The following is a 27,188-nucleotide window of genomic DNA, read 5'->3' on the forward strand; positions in this document are numbered from 1 at the left end:
CCATGGTCCTCATCATTACAAACCCCATGTGTCCTTTCATTGGCCCATAGAGCAGCTAGCCACCAGAGGAAGAGAGTTCTAGGTGCTACTGGGTGATTTAGCTCTGGATGAGAGGTCGAGTGCTCCATACCATGTTCGGCTAATTGAAAGAGAAACTGCAGGGTGATCTTCCTATAACAACATGTCCACATCCTGCAGCCACAAGGCCACCACTGAGCTAAGAGGCTGCTGCAATAAAGCATAAATGAAATGGATTGCAGGGGTAGAGGGTGGGCGTGGTGGTTCTACTGTATGTCTATGGCTCATTGACTCTCAGGGAGTGAGGGAATAAAAAGAGAGCTGCATTTTCACTGCATCAGAGATTAAAACACAGTCTGCCAGCAATTTGTTTCTTTCCTTGTTCTTTTCTATTTTGCTCATCCTGCATCATCTGTGGTCTACTTTATGTATGATCTCAATGTGGGGGTTTCTGTGCCTTCATCCTCTCTTTCCTGCTGGTTATTTATCATTGCTGATGGCCTCTTGAGGATTAAGAGAGGAGGGGTGCAGCCCCACTGAATCTCCTCAGACTAGCTACTACAGATCTTTTCCATCTCTCGCTGTCTGTATTTTTCCTGCCGTTCTCTGTCAAGATTCACAGTTACAGTAGGACACAGCAGAGATGTCAGCAGAATACAGTTAAATAGCATATAAAGAGAGAGTGTGTGTATGTTTTTAACCACATCTGATATAATGGCAGACCTTGACTGAATGCATCTAGTTGCTATGTCATTATTAATATGATTCTTCTATTGTATTACTGTAAAACTATACTTCATTATATAGAGCAGATACAATGCAGTTGGGGTGCTGTTGTCTTCTTTTCTTTCATCCCATTTTGAAATATTTTCACAAAAGTCACAAGAAGGACTGTAAAAAAACATGATAAAAACATGAATGATTTGCAAATAGTTTGTGTACTACATTTAATTGAATATAGATATGTAATGTGGATTTGGATGGAATGTGGAATGTTGCTCATAAAGTTGGGATAAAATATTTTTTAACTCTTTCCATGAAATGATTGTGACAACAATCAACATTAACAGAGGAATGAAACGTTATGGGCGACTGTGTGTATATATATATACTCATGCTGAATTTAAGCATTCTGTTATCATTCAAATTTTTCACAGCATCCCATTGTTTTTGGAATCATAATTGTAGGTTTAGACCTAACATTTATCAAAAAGTATTGGGTGGAGCAAATATGACACTTTATTTTATGTATATGGGGCTGCTAAAACCATTATAAGCCATATTTATGCACAGTACATGTGATTGATACGTGGCCAGACGTTTTCAGGGTATTCGTTTTCTACAGTTATCACAATCCTGTCCTAAAGCACAAAATATTGACATTACTGTTCATTTAAAGTCAAGTCTATAGCTGTGTTTCCACAACAGTCGAATACTCGGAATGAGGCTGGTCTCACTCGCCGAAACGCCGCTAATTTGAATTTGAGCAGTCCTTAGGGTCTTTTTTACAGACTTTTTTCATCCCTGTCGAAGAGCAGGGCCGTTTTTCTCCCCTGAAAAAAGCCTGGTTGCTGATTGGATAGAACGCTAAGCAGGACATGACGTAGTACTCGATGCCACAACAACACACGCCATTTGTAAAAGCCGGCAAGGCAGTGAGTCGTCACAAGCGACAATAAACATAAGCCCCTTTCATAGTGTGGTCCTGCAAATCCCCACTATATTGCTGGAAAGATCTGTGCTGGCTCTTCGCCTTAGGGCGTTCATAGTGCAGTCCGGTGCTGCGGAATGAGGTGCACAGTAACACAATGCTAAAAGGCTAACAGTTAGCTCTGTAGCAGTACAGTGTGTATGTGCTGCAGCAGGAGGTGTTCACTTAGTGATCTCTGTTTGTTAACAACAAACACAGTTAGCGATGCCGGTTAATTCACAATCAGCAGCGGACACTTTGTGTACAGTTAGCATGCCCGTTTGTTCATGATCAGCGGAGACGCTGTGCATTATTAGCCATGATGGTTTGTTTATGATCAGCAGCTACACTGCACAATTAGCCATGCCCATTTGTTCACCATCAGCAGAGACGCTGTGCATAATTAGCCATGCGGCCACAGTTGCTTCGCGTGAGGTCATGGTCGAAACTGTTGCTAAGCGATTACAGATGATCATAAACCATACGTCACCTCCGTAGTCTCTTAAATCCCTCTGAGGTCTTTTTTTTGTAATGGAGACACGCTGAGTGAGCGGACATTTGAGAGGGCGTGGCCTGAGATTTTCCCAGCGGCCACTCTTCCCCCTAATGGAAATACGGCTAATGAGAGAGTTTTGCTTCATGTCCATCTGATTTTATTGGTCATATCTTGCCTGGACCACTACTTTGATTATATACAAATTACAACATAAAGCTCACTGTATTTCTGATTCTTTGCTGCCGGCTGTAGGCAGCTGCACTCAGTGAACACGCTCTAAAATCCAATTGTAAACTCAAAGCCCTGCTCCAAACACGTATGTTACTGTTGCTTTCATAGTTTATTATTTGTGGCAGGTTTAATATTTATTTATATAAAAATAATTGATGGAAAACATAGTTAACGTTAAAACATAAAAGCATGTAAAATGCAAAATGTATTCTTAATGTAATTCCTTATTCCCTTGAGGGCGGGGATGTCCTGAGGTCCCTTTGCCGTATGTCCTCCCCTCTGTCTCCCTCTTTCTATCTGTCACTTTCAATAAAAGCAAACATGCCCCCAAAAATTATCTTTTAAAAAAAAAAAAGCAAAAATGCCCAAAAAAATAGTCTTAAAAAAAAAAAGGATTCTTGAGGGCACCCTGATGAATGTTCATGGGTAGCATGAATGTCTTCTAGCCTGGGTATACCCAGACTGCCTTGCGCGCTCGAATTTGATTTCGAACCTCCAGGCGGTCTGGAAACTAAGCGATTTCCCTAGCCCTGTTTTAGGGATCCAATCACAGAGCGGGGAGGGACGGTGAGACGATGACGCGTACTACTCGGCACTTGGAAGCTTTCCGGATCCAACATGGCTGCTGCAGACGCGAAACTCTCTTTAGCTGTAGATGGTGTTTTAAATAGTTTAGAGCGAAAGTTGAAAGGCGAAAGGTCTCTCGGCAGCTCCGCTGTCCCCCGGCTCGGAGCGAGATCACCGGTAGCGGGGCTATTAGCGCCGCACGGGCGGTTTCTGCGGCTCGTTGCGCCGAGCCGGTGAGACCGCCGGTCACCGCCGGTGATCTCGCTACCAGCCGGGGGACAGCGGAGCCCCCAGAGACCCGCAGCAGCTTGTCTATTGCCCATAAAATCAGTGGATGTGTGTGGCTGAATGACATGAGGGGGAATAAAGCGTGAAAATAAATAATCTTGCAGAAAGCGAGAAATGGAGAAGCAACGCAGCAAGCAACACTCTCTCACAGACACACACACAACAAACATCCATCTCTGTAGCTCTACTACGTCATCTGGTATAACTGATCTGATTGGCTAAGAGCTACCTACAGACGCTTTGATAGACATTCTAAGCTCCCAATAAACGGCTCCGGAGGATCGTAAACCACACCTCCTCTACGGAGAAAAGCATTGAAGGTGTCCAGACCTAATCTCCAATGAGATTTGGTCTGGTGTTAGCCAGGCTAAATGTCTTCATGAATTTAACAACAATCTGTTCAGTAGATTTTAATATTTCTCATATAAAGTAGGGAAATTTGGATTGCAAGCAGTGCAAAAGGAAAGGTCAGGGATCACTTCAATGATTGGGATTCTTCTTCTGGTGCAGTGCGATCAGCAGCTGGCCAGATATCTTGCTTAGGGCTCAAGAGTTGAACTTAACAAAGACTGACATAGAATGATTTTGATCATGGTGTTTGAATCTGAATGTTGTGCAAATATCAGATTACTGTAAATTTGGGTATCTAGCTTGAGGTGATAGAATCTTGGAAGAATGTTTATACAGGGGGGACATTTTTCTTTGTGAGTAAGTGACCTTTTCACACATTCAGAGCATATGTACCATAAATTAAGCACAATACACAGAAAGATCCTGCTTCGTTTTGCTCACAGATTCCAGCTGCTCCACATTGAAGCCTAGAGCCAGAGCTGCGAGATGCATTAATCTTTGCAGGGTTTGTCAGCTCCTCACAGTAATGCGAGGCCAATGGTCAGCAGAAATAAATGCTGTGAGGGAGCAAACAAGATTAGAGATGAAGTTTGATCCATGTGGAGCTATTCCACATCAAAGCTATTTCACAATGCAACCGCAAAATAAATATTCAATTTACATCCGCTAGCTACAGGGGACCATTAAACATTTCAAATGATTGCTCTTCCCCTGTGATCTACACTGTGGCCACAATGCCTGATTAGATACAGTAGAGGCCAACATTTTCTCACAGCAGTTGTGGAGAGCTGGCTCAGTAGCAGCAGAGAAAAACATAATACAGCCTAACAAAGTACTCTGCTGGAGATTGGTATATAGAAAGGCAAGTGAATGAATGAATGAATGAATGAATGAATGAATGAATGAATGAGTGAACCCTTTATGAACCCTTTATTGTCATTGCACAGAGTAACAAGTACAAGTACAATGAAATTGAGCCACATTTTGTGCACATTAATTTGTGCACAAAATATATAATTTGTTACTTTAAACCTCTGAAGTCCAGGAGATTTTGGTTCAAATTTGTCAACTTCCTATATGCATTCATTTCTGTCTCTGTTTAGCATCTTTCAGTCTGTCCTTACATCACATGCATGGCTCCTTTTTCTTGACACAAACTTGGCTATCAGTCTGATTTTTCATTTTATTTTTTATTTTTGAAGTATAAAGCTGCCAAGAACTGAAGATACAAACAAAAGACACAGGTGGAAAAATACCATTTTTTAAAAAACATTTATACACACAAAAACAGCAGAAAAATAAATAAATAATAAAACTACAAAACAGTCTATTTGCATGTAAATTACAAATAGTAATAGTTTTCATTGTATAAAGTAAATTGACAATTTAAAAATGGTCTAGAAACATAAATGGCACACTGTGAAAGCTCCTATGATTAAACTTTCAACCGGCTTTCTCAGCTGGTCTACATATCATATATAAAAAAAAGTTATTACTGTAAATAAAACATGCATTTTCAATAAATAGATGGACTCCAGAGGGTTAATTTGATTATATCAGTGTTTCATGTTTTGGTTAAATTGTGCGCATTTGTTGGCGACTGACACATTGAATAACAAAATCACTGACCTAGGTTTAGGGAAAAAAAACTTCCTGGTAAGGAAAAGACATGTATGTAAATGCTGGAAGTGAAGTATGTGTGACGTGCCTATTGTAAGTTACATAATTAACATTATTCACAAAACGTGGCCCATATGGGAAATATGGGACATGAACTCCATCCTCCTGGTGTAAGTCTCACGTTTGTTCGACAGTTTGGATTGTTATATCAACGAATTCCCTCTACTTAAAAGAGTCTTGTCTTATCTTTGCCGAACTTTAAATAAGACACTGAGACCTTCGTTTCATGGAAAGATTTAAAAGGTTAAAAAAGATTACAGTTGAATATTTGGACCAAACGTTCGGGTAGTATTATAGAGAAGAGTGGAAGGCTCACTGGTCACTGGTTCATTCACTGAACCTGGATCAAGGTGTGTTTTTAAGGAGAGGTTTAACCACAGACGTTAGTGGGGACAGTGCTGTAAGTTACAGTATTTAGCACTGTAGGTCCCAGCAATGGCCAGAGATCTTTAACCCTTTATCAGGCGAAGAACCGTATTTGGTAACTTCAGCGGATATCCAAAATAAAAAATAAAAATATTTCAAGAAAAAAGTTGCAAATTTACTAGATTAAAGTAGCAAATCTGTGTGAAAAAAGTCACAGATTTACGAGAAAAAAAGTTGGGAAAAAAGCAACTTTTTTCTCGCAGATTCACCACTTTAAATCGAATAAATCTGCAAATTTTTTCTCATAGATTTTCCACTTTAATCTTCGTAAACTTATTACTCAAAATATTATCCCCCTCCCCTGGGTCTGTATGTTTTTTTTTAATACACATTCTGGCAGTATGTAATATCCTCCAATATTCTCTAGGGTTGAAATTTGGAATTTGCAAGTATTTCAATGAGTGTCCTATTAAGGGTTAAAACGTTTCGCTGGTAGCGGCTGGAGGAGGCAGGTGAAAGTTTTAGAAGCCAACACCTGCATGACAATCTAAAGAAAATCATGAGCTGTAAAGAATAAGCTGCTAACAGAAGACTGTTGTTGAGTTGGCTACAGTATGAAAATAAAATTAGGATTTTGCTTTTTATTACCGATTGAGCCAGAGAAACATGGTGCTGTAGCAGAGCACTATATGTTAGTAGTGGTTTCTGCCTGGTTGGAGTATCACAGAGATTCCTGCTGAGAATCAGAACTAGGGCAGACTGAGCATTTGCAAAGAGACCTCCTCAAGTCTGGAAAAACCTGGAAAGCAGTGGTTTTATTTTTTTATCATCTATTTTCACAAATTGACTCACTTGATTGTGCAAACTATGAAATGGTTAATAGATATGACCCTGCATTATGGACAGATTAGACCTTTCACTTAAACTCATTCTTTTTTTTATAGTAAAGTATTCATTTAATTTTTAATTTTTCAACATATAATACAAACACTTACAAACAGCCGAGACAGACACCAAAAACAGACAGAAAGAAAATAAATTAAATTAAATAAAAAAATAAAAAAAAAATTTTTAATTTAAAAAATTAAGAAAATAAAAAAAAAACCCAGGCAGTCAACCCAAAACGAGGACAACAACATATGCTTACTGTGACAAGTCCTTAATGTATCGAACGAAAAAAAATTTAATAAAAAAATAAATTTTTTTTATTAAACTCATTCTAAAAAGGAACCCTATTAAAAACTTTATCCCCATTAGTGCAAAGTCTTGACAATCAAAAACAGTCCAGAAGTGTTATTGTTACATTTTCATCCTCTTTGCTCTTTGCATTTTCAGCTTTTATATTTTGCTATTCCTCTCTCTTTTCTGAAGACACACACTATCTGTATGATCTACTCTCAGTCAGCTTGAACATTCTTGTATAAAAGAGAAAAAACAAATAAAAGCAGTGATTATCAATAAACTTTCATTGAAATCAAAAGATGATATATGGCCATAAGTTGTACAAAGACAAGACAAAGTGATGTAGCATATAGCAGGCATTTTACTGCTCCCAGGCCATTTGTCTCTGTGAAAGCTCCCTGTTAGCACCAGTGTTATGATGCCACAATGCTACCATGATGGCTCTTTTATCTCTCTTCTAGTCTCCAGTGAGCTGTGAGCTTCATAGTTTTTGGTTGGCCTGGATATTAATAGCTAGTGCTGACCATGGTAATGACTAGCTCAGGGAGTGATAGGACACAGTTCCAGCAGCTGCTGCTATGGTAGCACTAGTATGGGATGTTGCTCTAATGAGAAATACTATAAAGACCAAAACTGCTCTTCTTATCTAACACTATAGAGCTGCGAACATCCCTCAGCTCTAACAGAGTGTTTGAGGCGGCCCAGGTCGTAGGTTGTCATTTATTGGCCTATTTAATCTCCCTACATATTTCCTGGCCTGAGGCACATCGCTATCCCCAACAGACAGAATCAATAGCAGCACTACTGCCAAGCCATCCGGGGGCTAACAATAAAACTAGGACAATTACAGTGAGATGGATCAGAGTCTTTAGCAGAAATATATTATTAATATGTTTGGCTGAATGCCAGGAGGCTGAAGGGAGACAAATCAGTGGTAATAAAAAGAGCCAGTTAGTTAACTGGTCACCTGTCAGACTGCACATCACATACTGGCAGAGAAGTGACTCCGTACAGTTGTCTTCGGACGTGTGTGTGTGTGTGTGTGTGTTCTTGTACCTCCTACATAGTGAGGACCAGAACACATTTTTTGCCAATGGAGTGAGGACATTTTTGCACCATCCTCACTTCTTTAAAGGCTTTTTTAAGATTTCAGACTTTGTTTTAAGTGTTAAGGTTACATGATAAAGATAATTAACTGAAACTGTATTGTGTGGTTACAAAACTAACTAAAATTATAGTGAAAATGTCCTTCATTTTCATCTTTGTCAACTTTTTTCATACATAATGAAGATGGATAAGACAAAGGAAATAAAGGCAAAATTTACTGTGACCTCTTTTAATCTCCCACCCAACAAATACCCCATTACAAAAAACTAAAACTAATAAAAATTACACTAAAACTAAAGCATTTCAAAAAAATAAATACTAAACTAAAACTAGCAAACTCACTCTAAAAACTCATTTAAACTAACTGAATTTGGAAAAAAAAAAATTCACAACCAAATTACAACTAAAACTAATGAAAAATTCTAAATTATTATAACCTTGCAAGGGAATTCACTATTACAATGACAGCCCTCACAAAGATAGAAGTACAAGAGTGTGTGGTGTGTGTGTGTGTGTGTGTGTGTGTGTGTGTGTGTGTGTGTGTGTGTGTTCTTGTACCTCCTACATAGTGAGGACCAGAACACATTTTTTGCCAACAGAGTGAGGACATTTTGGCCAGTCCTCACGTCTTTAAAGGCTTTTTTGAGATTTCAGACTTTGTTTTAAGTGTTAAGGTTACATGATAAAGATAATTAACTGAAACTGTATTGTGTGGTTACAAAACTAACTAAAATTATAGTGAAAATGTCCTTCATTTTCATCTTTGTCAACTTTTTTCATACATAATGAAGATGGATAAGACAAAGGAAATAAAGGCAAAATTTACTGTGACCTCTTTTAATCTCCCACCCAACAAATACCCCATTACAAAAAACTAAAACTAATAAAAATTACACTAAAACTAAAGCATTTCAAAAAAATAAATACTAAACTAAAACTAGCAAACTCACTCTAAAAACTCATTTAAACTAACTGAATTTGGAAAAAAAAAAATTCACAACCAAATTACAACTAAAACTAATGAAAAATTCTAAATTATTATAACCTTGCAAGGGAATTCACTATTACAATGACAGCCCTCACAAAGATAGAAGTACAAGAGTGTGTGGTGTGTGTGTGTGTGTGTGTGTGTGTTCTTGTACCTCCTACATAGTGAGGACCAGAACACATTTTTTGCCAACAGAGTGAGGACATTTTGGCCAGTCCTCACTTCTTTAAAGGCTTTTTTGAGATTTCAGACTTTGTTTTAAGTGTTAAGGTTACATGATAAAGATAATTAACTGAAACTGTATTGTGTGGTTACAAAACTAACTAAAATTATAGTGAAAATGTCCTTCATTTTCATCTTTGTCAACTTTTTTTCATACATAATGAAGATGAATAACTGAATTTGAAAACAAAAATTCACAACCAAATTACAACTAAAACTAATGAAAAATTCAAAATTATTATAACCTTGCAAGGGAATTCACTATTACAATGACGGCCCTCACAAAGATAGAAGTACAAGAGTGTGTGTGTGTGTGTGTGGTATCCACTGGGGGGCAGCCTAATTAAACATCAGTTTTACATTGACAGTTTGGAAAGTCTGGTCTTCTGCTGTTTCTGTCACATTTATATGCTCCTGTAAAGTCTGTCCTATAAATACAGGATGTGGATTCAGAGTGGCTTGTGTTGGCTGTTTGGACATAAGGAAACTCACATGATGAGCAAAGTATGGAGTGCAGATAACACACATTTATACTAAATAAGGGAATGGCTGCCAATAACATAATTTGTATCTAGTAGCATAATTTTTTTTGTCGTTATTAGAGAGGTGCCTCTATTTCAAAGTTAGAATTGTTTTTTTTAACATTTGTGTCTTTTTTCCCTTATTAGGATTTAGCTATATTTAAAACAAAAAGTGATGACAGTTGTTGTATTGTTTTCCGTTGTCTAATAAATTCATATAGTCATGTAGTATTTTGAACTGTTTTTAACTTTGATTGTTGCCTTGGATATCCAATGCTATGTTAAATTCATTATTTTCCCAGCCAAGTTTTTAGGGAAAATACTGTTCTCAAGCACTTTTCTTTTCAGATAGCTGGAACAAAAGAAGACTTATTATTATTATTATTATTATTACTGAAAGCCACCCATTGAAAAAAACGGCAAAGAAGACAAAGTCATTAATAAAAGAAAAAGTTATTAGTGTGAGTCAGTGAGTAAGTCAGAGCAACAGATAAAGATAAAGTAAGGAGTGCAGATTACATCAATTTATGCCAAATAAGGGAATGGCTGCCAATAATATAATTTGTATCTAGTAGCATGATATTTTGTCGTTATTAGAGAGGTGCCTCTATTTCAAAATTAGAATTGTTCTTTTTCAACATTTGTGTCTTTTTTTCTGTGGTAAGTGGAAAAAGGTCACACCATAAAATCCCATATAAGGATGTAGCTATATTTAAAGCAAAAAGTGATGACAGTTGTTGTATTGTTCGTCTGCTGTCAAATAAACACACTCATATAGTCGTGCTAAAGTAGATAAGCTTAACTTTTAAGTATTTTGAGCTGTGTGTTTTCAACTTTGATTGTTGCTTATTGAGCATTGGATATTCAATGCTATGTTACATTCATTATTTTCCAAGCCAAGTTTTTTGGGGAAATACTGTTCTCAAGCACTTTTCTTTTCAGTTCGCTGAAAAAAAACAAGATGTATTATGATTATTATTATCATTATTACTGAAAGGGAAATGCAGGAAGCTCAACACCCATTGAAAAAAAACAGCAAAGAAGACCAATTCATTAATAAAGGAAAAAGTTATTAGTGTGAGTCAGAGCAGCAGATAACAGAATTAGTGCTGTGGGGATGTACATGATAATTAAATTAACCATGTGAACCATTATTGTATAGGATTTTTTTTACTGGGAATTTCTTTGGTTCAATGCTTTCTTTATACAAATCTTCGGCAATTGTCTGACACTCTTTGATTCAGCTCTTCTATCTGCAATACCTGAAATGAATGAGCATCACATCCAGTGAGGATGAGCTCTGCTGTTCCTTCCACTGTCACAGTCTGAGTACTAGAAGTGTGTTCTCCATGGCCAGCCACCAGATCTGGACAAATTCGTGTGATAAACTGATAAAAATTCAAAATAAAGGTTTCACCAAAAACTTTCGGATTTGAGCCCGGATTTTTTTAAGAAATTGTTTTTTGTTTTTGTTTTTTGGCCTGGGTTAAGCTACGAATGAATCTCACAGCAACCCCTAAACAAACCCATTTTAAGCCTGAACAAGGCCATTTTATTCTTAAAGCTTATTGTGGGTTGTATGGAAGCTCTTTTTGCTCTGCCACATGAGCCACTCAAACTAACTAAACTAACTAACTAACTAACTCACTAACTCCTTTCAACCTCTGAAATCAAACCTCAGGTCTTGCCGAAATTAAACTTCCTTTCAGCTTAATTCTCTCCTCCTTTGTGTCTCCTTTTCAGTTCCTGTCTTCTCTGAATCTTTCTTTTTCTATCTGTGTGTCTGCAGCCTTTGTGTTGAGCTGTGCCTTCCCCCAGCGGCCTCTCTACGGTGATGTATCAGTGAGCAGTCTCCACTCTGGAGGCAAGGCTTTCTTCACCTGTCTGACTGGCTACCAGCTGCAAGGCAACAGCGTGCTGACCTGCCGTAATGCTAGCACCCCCTACTGGAGTGGCAAGGAACCACACTGCCTTGGTAAGTTCACTGGAATGAAGAAAACACAATCAGTGACAACACTGTGTTTGAGTTGTCACAGTCTGACACACAGACATACAGATACTTAAACTACATTAATATATATATATATATATATATATATATATATATAGAGAGAGAGAGAGAGAGAGAGAGAGATATATTAACCATATTATTATTAACCATTATTACATTAACCACACAATACTTACAAATTCAATATTTATCACAGACATGTATTTATCTTCTTTCCAATATTAAAGTGAAATTAAACCTGCAAGCACATAAACAGGTCATTTGACTATCACAATGGTTTCTAAACTGTTTTATTACATCACATTACATTACATTTCATTTGGCTGACGCTTTTGTCCAAAGCGACTTACAATAAGTGCATTCAACCTGAAGGTACTAGACCACAGGAATCAAGTAAGTAATCACTACAGGAGTTCTATATGTTAAAGAAGAGAAGAAGAGAAAAAAAGGAGAGCATTTTGGGTAACACTTTACAATAACCATCATTTATAAATGGTAAATAGATAGTTTATTAATGTTTAATCATCATTTATAAACCATTTATAGGCCATTTAGAATGGTAAATACATAATTTATTACTGTTTAACTAACTAAATAATTTATAAATGGCTAATAGATGGTATATTAATGTAAGTTTATCATTCATTTACCATTGACAAACAATTAAATTATAATTAATAGTTTATTAATAGTTTTCGTTTCACTCATTATAACAATTTTAACACCATATTAAGTATGTTAATGATTTTGAAATGATTCATATACCTTTAAGAAATTGGTTGAAACCATTTAAAGATTAAATATGTATATAGCACTTTGTAAATGGTTAATTATTTTTTTATATATATATATGTTAGGTGACTATGACTTAACCAAGGTATTGTTGGAAGAGGTAGGTCTTTAGCCTGCGGCGGAAGATAATAATTAAGATTGATAATTAAGTTGAAAATGTTGCATAGTTTCAACCTTAGCTGCATGTCTTTGGACTGTGGGAGGAACACACAAAAGAAACTTACTTACAAAAAAAACTACTTTTTGGGAAAATGCCTCGAATTCTTTCATTTTAGATGTAAAAGCAGTTTGCAGTATCAATTCTTTGAGTTTCAAGTTCTGCCAACATTTTCCATGCAGAGGGTGAAGAACACACAAAAACCCTTTTTTCCAGTTTCTGTTCAGTGTTTGTGTCCTCAGGGCTGGTTTAAGCTCTCCGTCCTAAGTGCTTTTCTGCATGATGCAAACACAGTGCAGGAGGTGTCGGAGCAGACCGGCCTTATAAACCACTGACCGAGTGATGAGTCACAGCTGTGCACATATAGAACATCTCCACAGTCCAACACGGGGAAAAAAAGCTTTTTTAAATTAAACGAAAATAAAAACCCAGTTTCAGCTGTTTCACCAGGTACTGCCCATTTGGCTTAACAGTGACATCAACCAAAATACCATTTCACTTCCTCTAACAGACGTTCTGCCACAGTTTTGCCTCATCTGCATCAAAAACAAGTTTCAAGAAATTAACTGCGTGTTAAAGACTCCAACTCCATATCCTATCTTAAAATATTTCTCATAACTTATGGCGAGTTATTAGCCTGGGTATACTCAGACTGCCTTGCGCGCTCATTTCGCCACTTTCGCAGTTCGAAATGAACTGCGAAAGGGTCTGGAAACCAGGGCCGTTTCTTAGCCCTGTTTTAGGGATCCAATCACAGAACGGGGAGGGACGGCAAGACGATGACGCGTACTACCCGGCAGACGGAAGCTTGTAGTTTTCTTACGGATCCAACATGGCTGCAGCAGACACGAAACTCTCTTTAGATTTAGATGGTGTTTTAAATAGTTTAGAGAGAAAGTTGAAAAGCGAAAGGTCTCTTGGCGGCTCCGCTGTCCCCCGGCTCATAGCGAGATCACCGGCGTTACAGTAGCGGGGCTATTAGCGGTAGCGTTACGGCGTTAGCAGGGCTATTAGCTATTAGCCCCGCTATTGTAACGCCGGTGATCTCGCTACGAGCCGGGGGACAGCGGGGCCGCCGAGAGACCCGCAGCAGCTTGTTTATTGCCCATAAAATCAGTGGATGTGTGTGGCTGAATGACATGAGGGGGAATAAAGCGTGAAAATAAATAATCTTGCAGAAAGCGAGAACTGGAGAAGCAAAGCAGCAGCAACACTCTCTCACAGACACACACACAACAAATATCAATTTCTGTTGCTCTACTACGTCATCTGGTATAACTGATCTGATTGGCTAAGAGCTACCAACAGACGCTTTTGATAGACATTCTAAGCGCCCAATAAACGACTCCGGAGGATCGTAAACCACACCTCCTCTACGGAGAAATGAACGGTTGGTGTTAGCCAGGCTAGCGAGTGATGTTAGTATTACTAGAAATAACTGAACACATTGTTCAAACTCTATAAAACTGAAAGTATTGTCACATTCCCCTCAAACATTTTGCTTCAAAATGTTTTTTGTGCTGACATGACAAGGACTTGATATATGAAACATAACATTTAATTTATTAAAAGAAGACAATGTGAAATTCAATATCAAAAGTTTTATTTTTTCATCTTCTTCATGCTCTTTTACACACAAGAACTTTCACTGAATGTATAAAAATGCAACAATTTCAAGTTTCTTTTTTGTAAACAATTGTTCTTTCACTAACACATAGGCACTTATCTATTATAAGTTGGTGCAATTTTGAAATGAGTTAAACTCTACAGTTAGGAACCGTGCTCCCATGTTTTTGAAAGTAGCTCAGAAGCTTTGGTGTGAGGTTGGTGCTGTAGCTCAGCAGTCGGCAGTCATAAATCAGCTGATCTGGTTTCAGCCAGGTTTGTTTTGCAGGTCTGTACAGACAGAAAGCAGGGAGCACAACATTCAGCTAATTCCTGCAGTCAGCACCCTGACCGCACGCTCCCTCACAGCATCTGTGGCTTCGTGCTGCGAGATAAACTGCACATCTTAGAGTGTCCTTTTACTGTGACCTAGTGATGGGAACGGCAAGTTATTTTTAGTGTACTGAATCACTATAATTCATTCATTAAAAAGATCTGTACAAAAGAAACACCCCGATTGATCAGTTCTGCTCACTGAGTGAACGGAGAAAGGCCGTACATGAATAAGCCAATAAGCCGAGAGTTTAGTTGGATAAAGCTACAGTTTGCAAACTGTAAGCTGCAATAAAAATAATATTTTCATAACATCTAAAGTAGTTGACGGTACTTCCTAATTGGAGACATCAGAGAGAGAGAGCGGGGGGGAGCTTCAGCGACAAGTCTCTGTTCACTTTACCAGTAAATTCACTACAGGAACTGATATACTGAGATGCCTACAGGGGAGGGAGCTCTGGGGCAGAAGGTGGCGATAGTGGACCTTTTAGTGGACCTGGTTGCCAACCGCCAGTAAAACACAAGAAGAATAAAAAGTAAAAAGAAGAAGAAGAAGTCTGGAGTGAGGGGCAGACTACTTGGCCCTTACGGTCTAGAGAGAGACGAGAGTTCATCTGAAGTTGAGAAAAAGAACAAAACTTTTCAGGAAGTGATTCAGTATGGTTCGTTCAGCTAAGCTTTTCATTATTTGAACGAATCATTCGCAAAACAAGAGATCACTTTTGTGAGTAGCAGGCTCACCTGTCAGCTAGATGGATTATCTCTGCCCATGTTATGGTAAATGGAGTGCATTTATATAGCGATTTTATCCAAAGCGCTTTACACTACACAATACGCTCATTTACCCGTTCACACACACATTCATACCGAGGCTACCAGGGCACACTGGTGCCACCTGCCACCATTGGGAACTCATGCACACACCGATGAACGCAGCATCGGGAGCAATTTGGGGTTCAGTATCTTGCTCAAGGATACTTCGACATGTAGGCTGCCATGGTCTGGGATTGAACCTTTGACCATCCGATTAGTAGGCAGCCACTCTACCAACTGAGCCCCAGCCACCCCGCAGCCGATTTGTACAAATATATGAACAAAATCTGAGAGAAATAGGCCTTTTGTGTTCAAGATCAGATGTTGTAAGATCAGCTCATGAAGAACTGGAGCAAAAACAGAAGTGTTGTGTTTATATTTCTGTTCAGTATTTTGGTGAAGAAGCTATCAGTCTACCTGGTGTGGTAAATCTGTGCAGTGTTTCTGTTGATCCAGACAAAGCCCTTCTGTGTGCTCAGCAGTCCGTGGACGCTTGGGGTGAACACGTTTCGCGGGTTGACAATGAGCTTAAAGTTGTGGTACATGGTCACTGTAATGATAGGTTCTTGGTACAGGTGATCCAAGATGTTCACCCCGGACACGTTCTGCCAGCCGGGGCAGCAGTCCTGCGAGGGCAGAGTTTGGGAGTCAGGAGGAGTCCGTGTGACGGTGCTGGGGAACATGTTATTCTCAAACAAGAAGCACTGTTCACCGCCATATTTCTCTTCCAGCAGAGGCCACAGCTCTGTCCAACTGGTGACAAAATAAAGAAATGCATAACAGGGGTTTACACAAAACAGAATGAAAAAGTGTTTCATTTCTAATCATTTATAACTTTTACTCTAAAGCATCAGTAACTGTTGCATTAACAAATTATTTTTAAAGTTATGATCACAAAAACACTGGACATAGACTATAGAATCATCTGGACCAGACCTGAAGAGGAGACATTGGAAAACACATTAACAGCTCAGAGGATTCAGTTTAAGGGACAGTTCTGGATTGTGGACATTAAATTGTTTTCAATACTAACCAGTAGTGTAGTGGATGTAAAGCTGTTAGCTTACTTTCTGAACTCCGGTGTCGGAGTTCTGACTGGTTCTGATCTTAGAATAGAAAGTTCCTGCAAGTTGGCAGAGTCATGAACTGGCTCTGTTACTTCTCTACAGACAGTGAGGCAGAATTAACAGCTTGAACAGGCTGTGTTAAACCACCCACCGCAGCACGGAGACTGCTCTCATCAGAATCACCAACGACCTCCTCATCGCAGCCGACTCCAGTCACATGAGCATCCTCCTCAACCCCTCTGCAGCTATTCACACTGTCTCCCCACACCATCCTCCTCACCGGTACAGCTCTCTCCTGGTTCCAATCACACCTCAGGAACAGGAAACAGTTTGCCACCATCAGAGACTCCAGCTCCAGTCAACCAAGGCATTCCTCTGAGCTCTGTGCTTGGTCCCCTTCTTTTTTACCACCTACATGCTTCCCCCTTGGTCAGATCATCTGCCAACATGGTCTAAATTGTCATTACTATGCTGACGACACCCAACTCTATATCAACTCAGTTCCATGATCTCAGCTTCCTCCCCAGACACTAATCAACTGCCAGCAGAACATCAAATCACCTAAAACTCAACAGCAATAAGACAGAGCTGCTGTTGGTTGTGGCCCCCGAGGCACTCGCATCTGCAGACTCGGGCGCTGACCCTATGTCAGGGGTTCCAAACAAATCCCTAAACATATTCCAGTATGTACACCCGATCCATGCTCTGGCAGCACATCAGCCCCACCCTATTCCACCTTCACTGGCTACCAATCAAGTCACGCATCGTCTATAAACTCCTCCTCCTTGCTCTTACCCCTCTGTACCTCACTGACCTCCTCCACCCCTAAACACCATCCTGGAGGTCTGCTCTCCACCCCCTGCACCAAACTGAAAACTTTTGAAGCCTGTGTCTTTAGCGCCACAGCCCTCACCCTCTGGAACTCTCTCCCAGCCCAAAGCTACATCCCTGGACATTTCCAAAAAACTCCTCAAGCACATCTGTTCACCCTTCCGCCCCCTCACCAGTGCCCTCTTTCTTCATCTTTCAGTTATGTCTCATGTAAAGCGTCCTTGGGTTTCTTGAAAGGCACTATATGAATTTAGGTTTTTTATTATTTTTAAAAGAGGCTAAAGAAGATGAGTTACACACACTGTTGTCATGGAGCTGAAAGCAGAGCACTGACCATTAGGCAGCTTTTCATCCTCCTGAGGAAAGGAAGTGGATGTAGGAAAAAGAGCACTTGGCTCAGTGTTTACACAATGAAAGGGAATGGATGGATAAAATACTCCTGCTGCTCACACATCCAAAATTATACTCCACCTCTCTATGTGTAGTAGTGCAGTGCGCGCTGTGTTTCAGGACTCTGTGTTTCACGACTCTGTTCACCAACTGCAGCATCTCCAAACTCTGGACCAGCTGCAACACAACACAACACAAGTTCAGAGACAATGTCTTATTTTGTTCTTCTAGAAAACAAGAGTTGAATTTTTCTTTCAATAAATTAAGAATTTCATGTTACCTGGAGCACGTTGCTGAAATAAAACATAGCTGAGATGCAGACGGTGAAGTTGAAAGGAAAGGAGTGGTACTTGGCCTTCTGGCTCTTCATTCTAGAAATGTCTCAAGTGTATCTGTTGTTCACAGGAAAGATTTATGTAATTTATGTTTAAACAGCATGTTCAAGGACCACTTTAAAATACACCTCAACAAAGACATCACCCGGGAAGAAAAATATCTGCAGAAGTATACTTCTATTGTATTCAGTGACACAAAGTACAGCAGTTGCTGTTTGAAATACCATCTCAATTTTGAGGGTTGAATTCAGCCGTAAACCAAAGTATTGATGAAGGATCACAGTTATTACAAATTTACCTGAGGGAAACGTAGACGGCTGCACCAAATTTAATGACAAAACATCCAGCAGTTGTTTCTTTAAAACAACAAATATGAACCTCATGGTGGTGGTGTACCACATCTTCTTCAGAAGAAAACAGATAAAGTCTTTAAGATAAGTCGACTGTGCACTGCAACTGTCGACTGTGCATTTTTTTTTTTAATAGACAGATGATATACAGTAAATTTCTATAAATTTACAGTTTTACTGTCAGAAAATGTGTATTTTTTAACATAGAATTCACTGTAATTTAGCATTCAAGAACATTGGAAATGTAATATTACTGTAAATAAAAAATCTATATTGCCCTATTATATTAATTTATATACATTTTATGGTTTATATTTGCAATAATTTATCCTCCCTTCTTTAAATGCCATTTTCACTTAATGTAGAAAAAGCAAGAAAAACCCAGGAAAACAACAGTAAATTCCTGTAAAATAACTTTTTTTTTACAGTGTAGTTCATGTTGAGATGCTGTGGACACTTTAACCCGCTGGTGGAAGCAGAGCAGAAGTCAACAGGAATCATTATTTTGGTGCTGTAGAAAGATATTTCAGTCTCGACCAATACACAGACAAATCCCTGCAGCAGCATCTTAGCAGGACTAAAAAACCTGACATACTTTCAGAGAAATGTGCAGCAGAGGTCAGAGCCACATGAGACAGGTTCTCACAGTCTGGGGCGAGGAGACGCGTAATGTCTGCTGTCCCATACGGAAAGCCAAAGTAATCACTGTGGAGGTTTCTGAAGCCCTTACAGTAGGTCAGTTTGTCCTCACAGCGATAGTTGACATCTCGCTCAGCAGCCAGGGGGCAACAACAACAGAGTTATCACAAAAATAAGAGGCGCATGGAAACTAACAGTGATCAAGTGTTAATATTTCTGCCGTAGTATAGTCTTAACCCTTAATAGGGCACTCATTGAAATACTTGCAAATTCCAAATTTCAAACCTAGAGAATATTGGAGGATATTACATACTGCCAGAATGTGTAAAAAAACATACAGACGAGAGAGGGGGGTCATATTTTGAGAAAAAACTTTACGAGATTGGGCGTCCTGGTGGCTCACACTGGTAGAGCGCATACCATTAAGGCTGAGTCCTTACGCGGGTTCGAATCCGACCTGAGGTCCCTTTGCCACATGTCCTCCCCTCTGTCTCCTCCGTTCTATCTGTCACTTTCAATAAAGCATGAAAAATGCCAAAAATATAATCTTAAAAAAAGTTTACGAGATTAAAGTGGCAAATCTACAAGAAAAAAACGTGCAGATTTATGACATTTAAAGTGGTGAATCTGGGAGAAAAAATTGCTTTTTCCCCACTTTTTTCTATTAAATCTGCAACTTTTTTCGCGCAGATTTGCCACTTTAAACCTCTTAAATCTGCGACTTTTTTTCTTGTAAATTTGTCACTTTAATCTAGTAATTTTGCAACTTTTTTCTCGAAATATTACCTGAAGTTACCAAATATAGTTCTTCGCCCGATAAATGGTTAAACAGTATTGTTGGGGCCTACTGGTGGCACACCTGGTAGAGCACATACCACAGAGGCCTTGTCTTTGAGAGTGGGTGCCCCGGGTTCGAGTCCGACTCGGAGCCCTTTCCTGCATGTCTTCCCCTGTATCTCTCCATTTCACCCTGCATTCTCTGTCACAATAAAGCCTTAAAAATGGCCCAAAAAAGACCATTATTGTTATGTTGACTCCATTGAGCCCCACATAGTTGGTTCTCTGCTCTCTTCACTGACCTCTATATCCATGTTGTGCTCCAGAGTTAGAGGTCTGCCACCAGCAGATTCTTCGTCCCGTTGACCACCGTGAAAATGCTGTTATCTGGAGTGAGAAATGTTAAAACAAGTGTCATCTTCCCATAAAAGCGCTTACATGACAGCAACAACTAGTGCTAAGCAGAGTTTAGATCTCTGTCAGGTGTCGATCCAAATTCTGTTTGGAAAACAGACCTGCTTATGATGTAGTTATGTCAGCATCATGATCTGTCTTTTGCAATAAAATGATCGCAAAAACGTTTATTTTGGCTTCATTAGCATGGCCCTGATGGTCATTCTGCTCAGAATATCATAACTTTAACAGCAGTGTTGTGTTCTTGCAGAGAGAACTGACAAAGCATGAATTCAGACTTCTGCCACATAGGCATCATGTTGTATTTATTTCAGCATCCTTTTTATGTGTTTATTCACATTAAATCACAGCTAAATCTCTTTATTTTAGCTTTAGACTGATGTATTAGTGCTGTTCCAGCAGTCGGCTGGATATAGTTCCTATGAGGTGAGGAAATTCCTCTAGATTGTACGATTAATCCAAACATGATGCCGAAAACTGTAAACAAGTTTTAATCAAACAGGTCTTATAACGGGACTGACCGAGGTTGAAGTCGGTCGGGTCAAAGCTGTAGGAGGAGTTTGTTAAAGTACAAGGCATTGAAATGGCAAATAACGTTGAAAAGCACGATATATGATCCAAAATGGCTGACTTCCTGTTTGTTTTCGGGTATGGGTTCTTGAGACTTTCTGCTGCATCTTCCCATGACAGACATATGTACCGAATTTTATGTCTCTATGACATTCCTGTGCAAAGGGCCCAATTTTCTTGACTCTCTAGGGGGCGCTAGTGAATGATTTTGACGCCCATTCCCGCGAACACTAGAGTACAAAAATTTCTCCAGAGATTGACGCATATTCGAAGTTTGATGAGTTTTTAATATGATAAAGCCCCCAAATAAGAAATTAATTTGGGACAAAAATTTAATTATAACAATAAACAGAGCGATTTCAATAGGTCCTCGCACCTCGGTGCTCAGGCCCTAATAATATCCTTCAATTCCAATAGGGTCCTCAGCAACCCTCATTGATGCTCGGACCCTAATTATTATTTTATTGGCATAATTGCTATTAACATTATTTGGCAAAAACACGCTATACTGTTATTGTGGCAGTGTGTTATCTGTCATTTTCCACCAGCGTTCCAACTCCCATTAACAATCACAGCAGTTTGGATTATTTGCAGCTAAGAATTATCTCTTGGACCTTCTGCTCCTTTTGCTTGACAGCCATAGAGACAGACCTGGACTCCCTCAGGAGTGTGTGGATGATGAATGTTTTTCTGTCTTTTGTTGCGCCTATGAGGCTGGCTGATGAATAATAAGTGATCATTTTACTCCTGATCACCTTGATCAACTGGAATTCACAGCAAAGGGAATGTTTCTCTGAGAGCAATTTCAAATGAGTCTGTGTGGCTGTATCTCTGCCATCTCGATTGTGTGTGTGTGTGTGTTTGTGTGTGTGTGTGTGTGTGTGTGTGAATGTGTGTGTCAGAGCATAAAGCAGGTGTATCGAGGTGTGATTACTGAAGGCTGGGCAGGATGCCATTGGGTTTATCCTCCCTGCTCTGCTTTAATTAAGCTTTGTCTGCATGAGTAACCTTGACCTGATCAGCTGACACACACAGACACACACACACACACACACACACACACACACACACACACCTTTCTATAGCTGTAGATTAATTTTCTGTACGCGTTGATAAATCAGATTGTATCTCTTATGATGTCATCTCTCTCAACTAATTTCTTGCTTCCCACCATGTTCTTGAATTTAAAATCAGAGGTGATGAATAAGTGATACAGATGTACTAAAGATCCTACTGACAATTTAAATGGTTGACACATCCAAATTACAATAACAAATTGTATCCCCCTTTCAAGCCATGCATTCATATGTATGTGGTGGGAAGCGGCTCCAGTAAAAGCTGTTCTTGTCTGTTGATTATTCTAGTTCTGAGTAACAGTAACATTATTTTTGGTAGGAGCTACAGAGATATTTTTAAAATGTGGCTTTCACTTGCTTTTGGCAAATGGGCAATCCTTATTGTTGCACCCTGCTTGTAGTGTTGAGGAAATGTATGTTACACTAAATTGGGACTTTCAACATGGTAGAGAAATGCATTGAGGAAACCTTTAAAATTAAATTATTCCAACTCCAACAGTAAATCATCTTACCAATTCTCTGCGCAGATTGTTTGATGGGGAATGATCATAGACAGTAGATAAATAATGGACGTAGTCACCGTGACGTCACCCGTTGGTTTGTGGCCCGTCGTCGCCATCTTGCGTCGCCATCTTGTTTCCGATATGGGGAGCAGACCATATCTGGACTGTGGAGGAGTGAGAGGGATCTGATCACTGACTACAGCCTCTCTACACCTCAACCTGACTGAGAGAAGCTGCTGCTAATTCATGTTAGCATTAATTGGAACATTAACTTGGATGTTAGTTTTGGCTAGCAAAAAACAAAAACAAAATGTACGTTACTGACCTCAAAAACCTGAGCAGCAACTCCTTGGAGTGTCTGTTAGTCCAACCAAACGCTGAACAAGACATTTTTACTGAACAAAACGTTCAAATAAACTGTCATTAAGTGAAAATACAGTGAAAGGGTCAAAGTAATGAGACCAAATCGGTAAACGTCCTCACTTCTATCTATATAACGTTATATATAACTTTATTGACTCGTTGCCGTGGATACGCATTGCTCTGCTTCTCCTGATGACGGCTCGCCTTGTCAGTGACCTGTCAATCAAAGCTAGCCACGCCCCAAATCATATGATTCTTTATCTTCTATTTTCTTCTAAATGGGGCCATTGTTAGAACTATTGACATCAAATTGTCTTGAAGAAGATTTTTTACTAGTGATTGAGACCATATTGTTGTCCTGAAAAAACTTTCTGAGGTAATAAATCAAGTGAGACGTTTTTTAAAATTTTGCACTGAAATGAATGGGCAGATTTTTTTTTTTTGCAGCCAAACTTAGCACCCCCTGCTGGAATTTTCGATGGATCGCAGGCTTAAGGCACTTCCTGGTTGGCCTCCATGCTCAGACACGGAGATTGCCGCCTGGGAATGATGAGCAGAGCAGGAGACGTCCAAGTTCTCACTTTTTATATTTTATTACAATACGTCAAGGAATGTGCAGTTAAAGAGTCTCTGGGTTCAATCTACACATCCCTGACATGAAATCAGGCTGGTCAGTTCATGGAGGTTGGACCCCCCTTCTATCCCTCAAACCCTTTTTTATAACCTAACAATGTTTTACGAATCATGTGGGTAGATCTTTCCAGAAGGTGCGTCCCTCTGCCCGGGACACCAGATTATTTCTAACAAACCCCTCTCCCAACCTTTATCAGTAACCAGACTGTCGCCAGACCTTAATGCTGGCCCCCAGCTTAGGTTTTCTTGGTTGTTTTTGTTGTTATTGATTTGGTGAAACAACCATTTAACGTAATTACACAGGTATTTTAGTGCTCACATGAAAGGCCCTGTTTGACTGCAGTCATGAAAAAAGAACAGCATCCATGTCAGGGGTGGGCAATTAATTTTCCCAAGGGGCCACATGACCAATACCACAAAGGTTACGAGGGCCGGATCAAAACTCAGAACTAAATTCTGCTCAGTATTAATTTAACCGCTTTATGAAATACAGTAAATTATTTGGTTTTGAGCTGCTACTGATAACAATACATGTTATGATAAGACTGTTAATGTGGAGTAAATCAAATATAGCAGTAAAAAGTAGGAAATACTCCAATCACTATTTCACGTTTCCATTTATTTTAAACACAACTGTGAATGACATTTAGCAAGGTTCCTATTGGTATTTTTGTATTATATAGCTTGTTTTTCATGTTTGTACATTTTCTAGGTGTTTTACAATGTTGTGATGGTTTTATTTTGAAAAGGTGCTGTCCAGTGTGAAACGGGTGCCTTAATTTTGAAAGGTAGTGACAGGAAATAACAGGTGGAACGGTTAAATGAAAAACGAACGGTAAATAATAGCGAGTGCGTAGTAATTCATATAAAGTTGATATAAAGTATCAAAAGGCTTCTATAGTGGCTGGCTGATAGGACACAAGGTTTGTTGAAAGTTTATTTTATTCTGTCATATATATTAGTGGCTATATTTGTTGTCTTAACTATAGTAAAAGTGCTTGTTTGCTCAAGTGCTAATGCTAATGTTTGCTATTGTTTTCCCACCTCGTAGCTCTTACGGTGGATTCACAAGGTGACAAAGGAATTTATTAACTTGTTAATTGTTAATTTATTAACTTTATGCAAAAAACAATAGGTGTTTCGACAAGGTAGCGAGGTAACTCGGGTAACTTATACGTAAATCGCCTTCAAAATAAAAGCACTGCGGTTGTATTGATTTCTAATTTCTGGGTAACCTCACGCGGGCCGGACAAGGACAGCCAACGGGCCGGATGTGGCCCGCGGGCCGCCCAATGCCCAGGTCTGATCCATGTCCTCTCTGTTTAGTCTTTATTGCCCAAGTAACACCAGAGTTTAATTTGGGCAAAAAAATGTTAGCTATGGTCAGTAAGTTATTGTGGGATAATGCTCTCAGCACCAGTTTGTGAAGATGGTTTATTCTCAGTGTATTTTGGATGTAAAAAAAAATTGAGTGCAATTCATTTTCACATTTCCTCCTACTCCTCTCTCTCAGCTGCTTGTGGTGGTTTGATCAGGAACGTCACCGTCGGTCGGATCGTCTCTCCTGGTTTTCCCAGCAACTACAGCAACAACCTGACCTGCCACTGGCTGCTGGAGGCCCCTGAGGGCCACAGACTACATATCCACTTTGAGAAGGTAGCACTGGCTGAGGACGATGATCGGTAAGCAGGACACATTCAGCTTTTGTACGAGGTTGATTGGACATTATAAACATAAAAACAACATATTAAACTCACAGAAATTGTATTTTCTTTGAAAAGGGTCAGGTAATCTTGACCTGTCACCATAAAGATTTATTTATAAAGCTTTCACTGAACTTCATTTAAAAAGTACCTAGAATTTGTCAAAAGGAAAACATTAAAACAATGTAGCGTTTTCCACTGATTTATGTTTTTTAATATCTGTCAACAGTGACACTGATTGTCATGAATGAATAGGCCTAACAAAAGATAACAAAGACAATATGTTCACTGTTAATATTACTGTTGAATATAAAGACAGAAATTACAAGAAATATTTTGGGGACTGATTGACAGACAAGGACTGATTATTAATTATTTATAGAAAATAAGGATGCTGTATGTTTGATTTTTGATATTTTCTATCATAATATACTCATTATTTACATACGGAGCCCCTTAGGGGCTATGGGGTAGAAAAAAAAGAAAACCAAGCCACAAGTTACTACTCTCAGTACTAGAGTTAACTACCTTATGTGGAAAAAATAGCATTTTGAGCACACACTCATTCCCTCGTTTGGAATAATTTGTTCCCTGGTTTTGAGTAATTTCTTAACAGGACAAGAAGTGACGCAATAAGTAATAATAGTTTGTCATTTACTTATTTATATTGAACCTGACTCAATGTTATTACACAGAAATATTTACACATCATATATATATATATCAGCAAGATTCAAGCTTTCCTTTATTGTAATTGTATTTAAAAAAGTATACAACTAAATGTACGTGTGCTTCTCATATATAAGGTGCTTTAAAAAAGACATTCAGACATTACGCATATGTAATAAGTAGTCTAAAAAGATAATAAATAGTTTAAAGGTAAAAGATAAAGTGGTGATGGATGCAAATTATGTGTTATTGTCTATTTAGTTGCTGTGGGAAAAGGAGTATACTAAATATAATAATAATAATAATAATAATAATAATGACTCAATTTACCTCGATTTGCAATATAAAAATGAAACATTTAGCAAAAAGTCTTGTTATATCCTCCAATAACATTTAAGGGTTGATATTTTCAATTTCCAGGAGTGCCCTATAAAGGGTTAACAGATAGATAAATGCCTGGCAGATATTTCTCCAGTTAGCAATGGTTAAAATTAATGAGGATCAAAATGGATGCATCAGGCTTATTTTGTAGATGCATTTTGTGGAATGTATACAGGAAAAACAAAAAATAAGTTATATTCCATTAGTAGGTAATTATGGTCATGGAGTGATGCAGTTCCAGTCCAGGGTTCCATATGCTTTCTCTGATTGCAAAATAATAGCACCAGCTGTCTGACATATATATGATTGAGTTGTCTAAAGTTTTTCCGCCACATCATTACGTAACCATGTCTCTGTAAAAACCAACAGAGAAGACTCATTATAGTCATAGGAGGCTCCAACGTGTGTGTGTGCAGATAATCCATTTAACAGTCCATTTACAGTTTACTAACATACAAACTCAATAGGTATAGTACCCAGTGCGCCAAAAGGTGGCCAACATAGATGTAGACCCCAGAAACAAACAATACAAACAAATACAAAAATAGGCATAAATAAAAATGAAAACAATAAAATACTAAAAACAGTAAAACAATAAAATAGTAATAAAAACTCAATCCAAAAACAGAGTTAGAGATAGAAAAGAAAAAGAAAAGGGTAAAAAAGTAAAAAGAAAGCCAAGGGTTCTTGCCTAGCTGGGACTGAACGTCATGCAGAATAAATAGGTTTTTAATAATGTTGGTGAAAATTATTTTGACATTTGATAATGCTGTCTCATGGCCCATGCTCTGTTAACCCTTAATAGGGCACTCATTGAAATACTTGCAAATTCCAAATTTCAACCCTAGAGAATATTGGAGGATATTACATACTGCCAGAATGTGTAAAAAAAACATACAAAAATAATATTTTGAAAAATAAGTTTACGAGATTAAAGTGGCAAATCTACGAGAGAGGAAAAAGTGCAGATATATGAGATTTAAAGTGGTGAATCTGCCAGAAAAAAGTTGCTTTTTTCCACTTTTTTCTCGTAAATCTGCAACTTTTTTTCGCACTGATTTGCCACTTT

General features: G+C 38.7%; 1 protein-coding gene across 2 annotated transcripts in view; it reads left to right on the forward strand.

The window, feature by feature from the left end:
• The window catches only part of sez6b (seizure related 6 homolog b), a 252,343-nt gene that overhangs the window by 179,688 nt on the left and 45,467 nt on the right, over positions 1–27,188 (forward strand). For both annotated transcript variants that reach the window (XM_059330806.1, XM_059330805.1), the window contains exons 5-6: positions 11,497–11,682; positions 24,880–25,048. In XM_059330806.1, the coding sequence (XP_059186789.1) occupies positions 11,497–11,682; positions 24,880–25,048 (355 nt within the window). The remainder of the gene's footprint in view (positions 1–11,496; positions 11,683–24,879; positions 25,049–27,188) is intronic.

The sequence above is a fragment of the Centropristis striata genome, chromosome 4 (genome assembly GCF_030273125.1).
Source record: "Centropristis striata isolate RG_2023a ecotype Rhode Island chromosome 4, C.striata_1.0, whole genome shotgun sequence".
Taxonomy (NCBI): Eukaryota; Metazoa; Chordata; class Actinopteri; order Perciformes; family Serranidae; genus Centropristis; species Centropristis striata.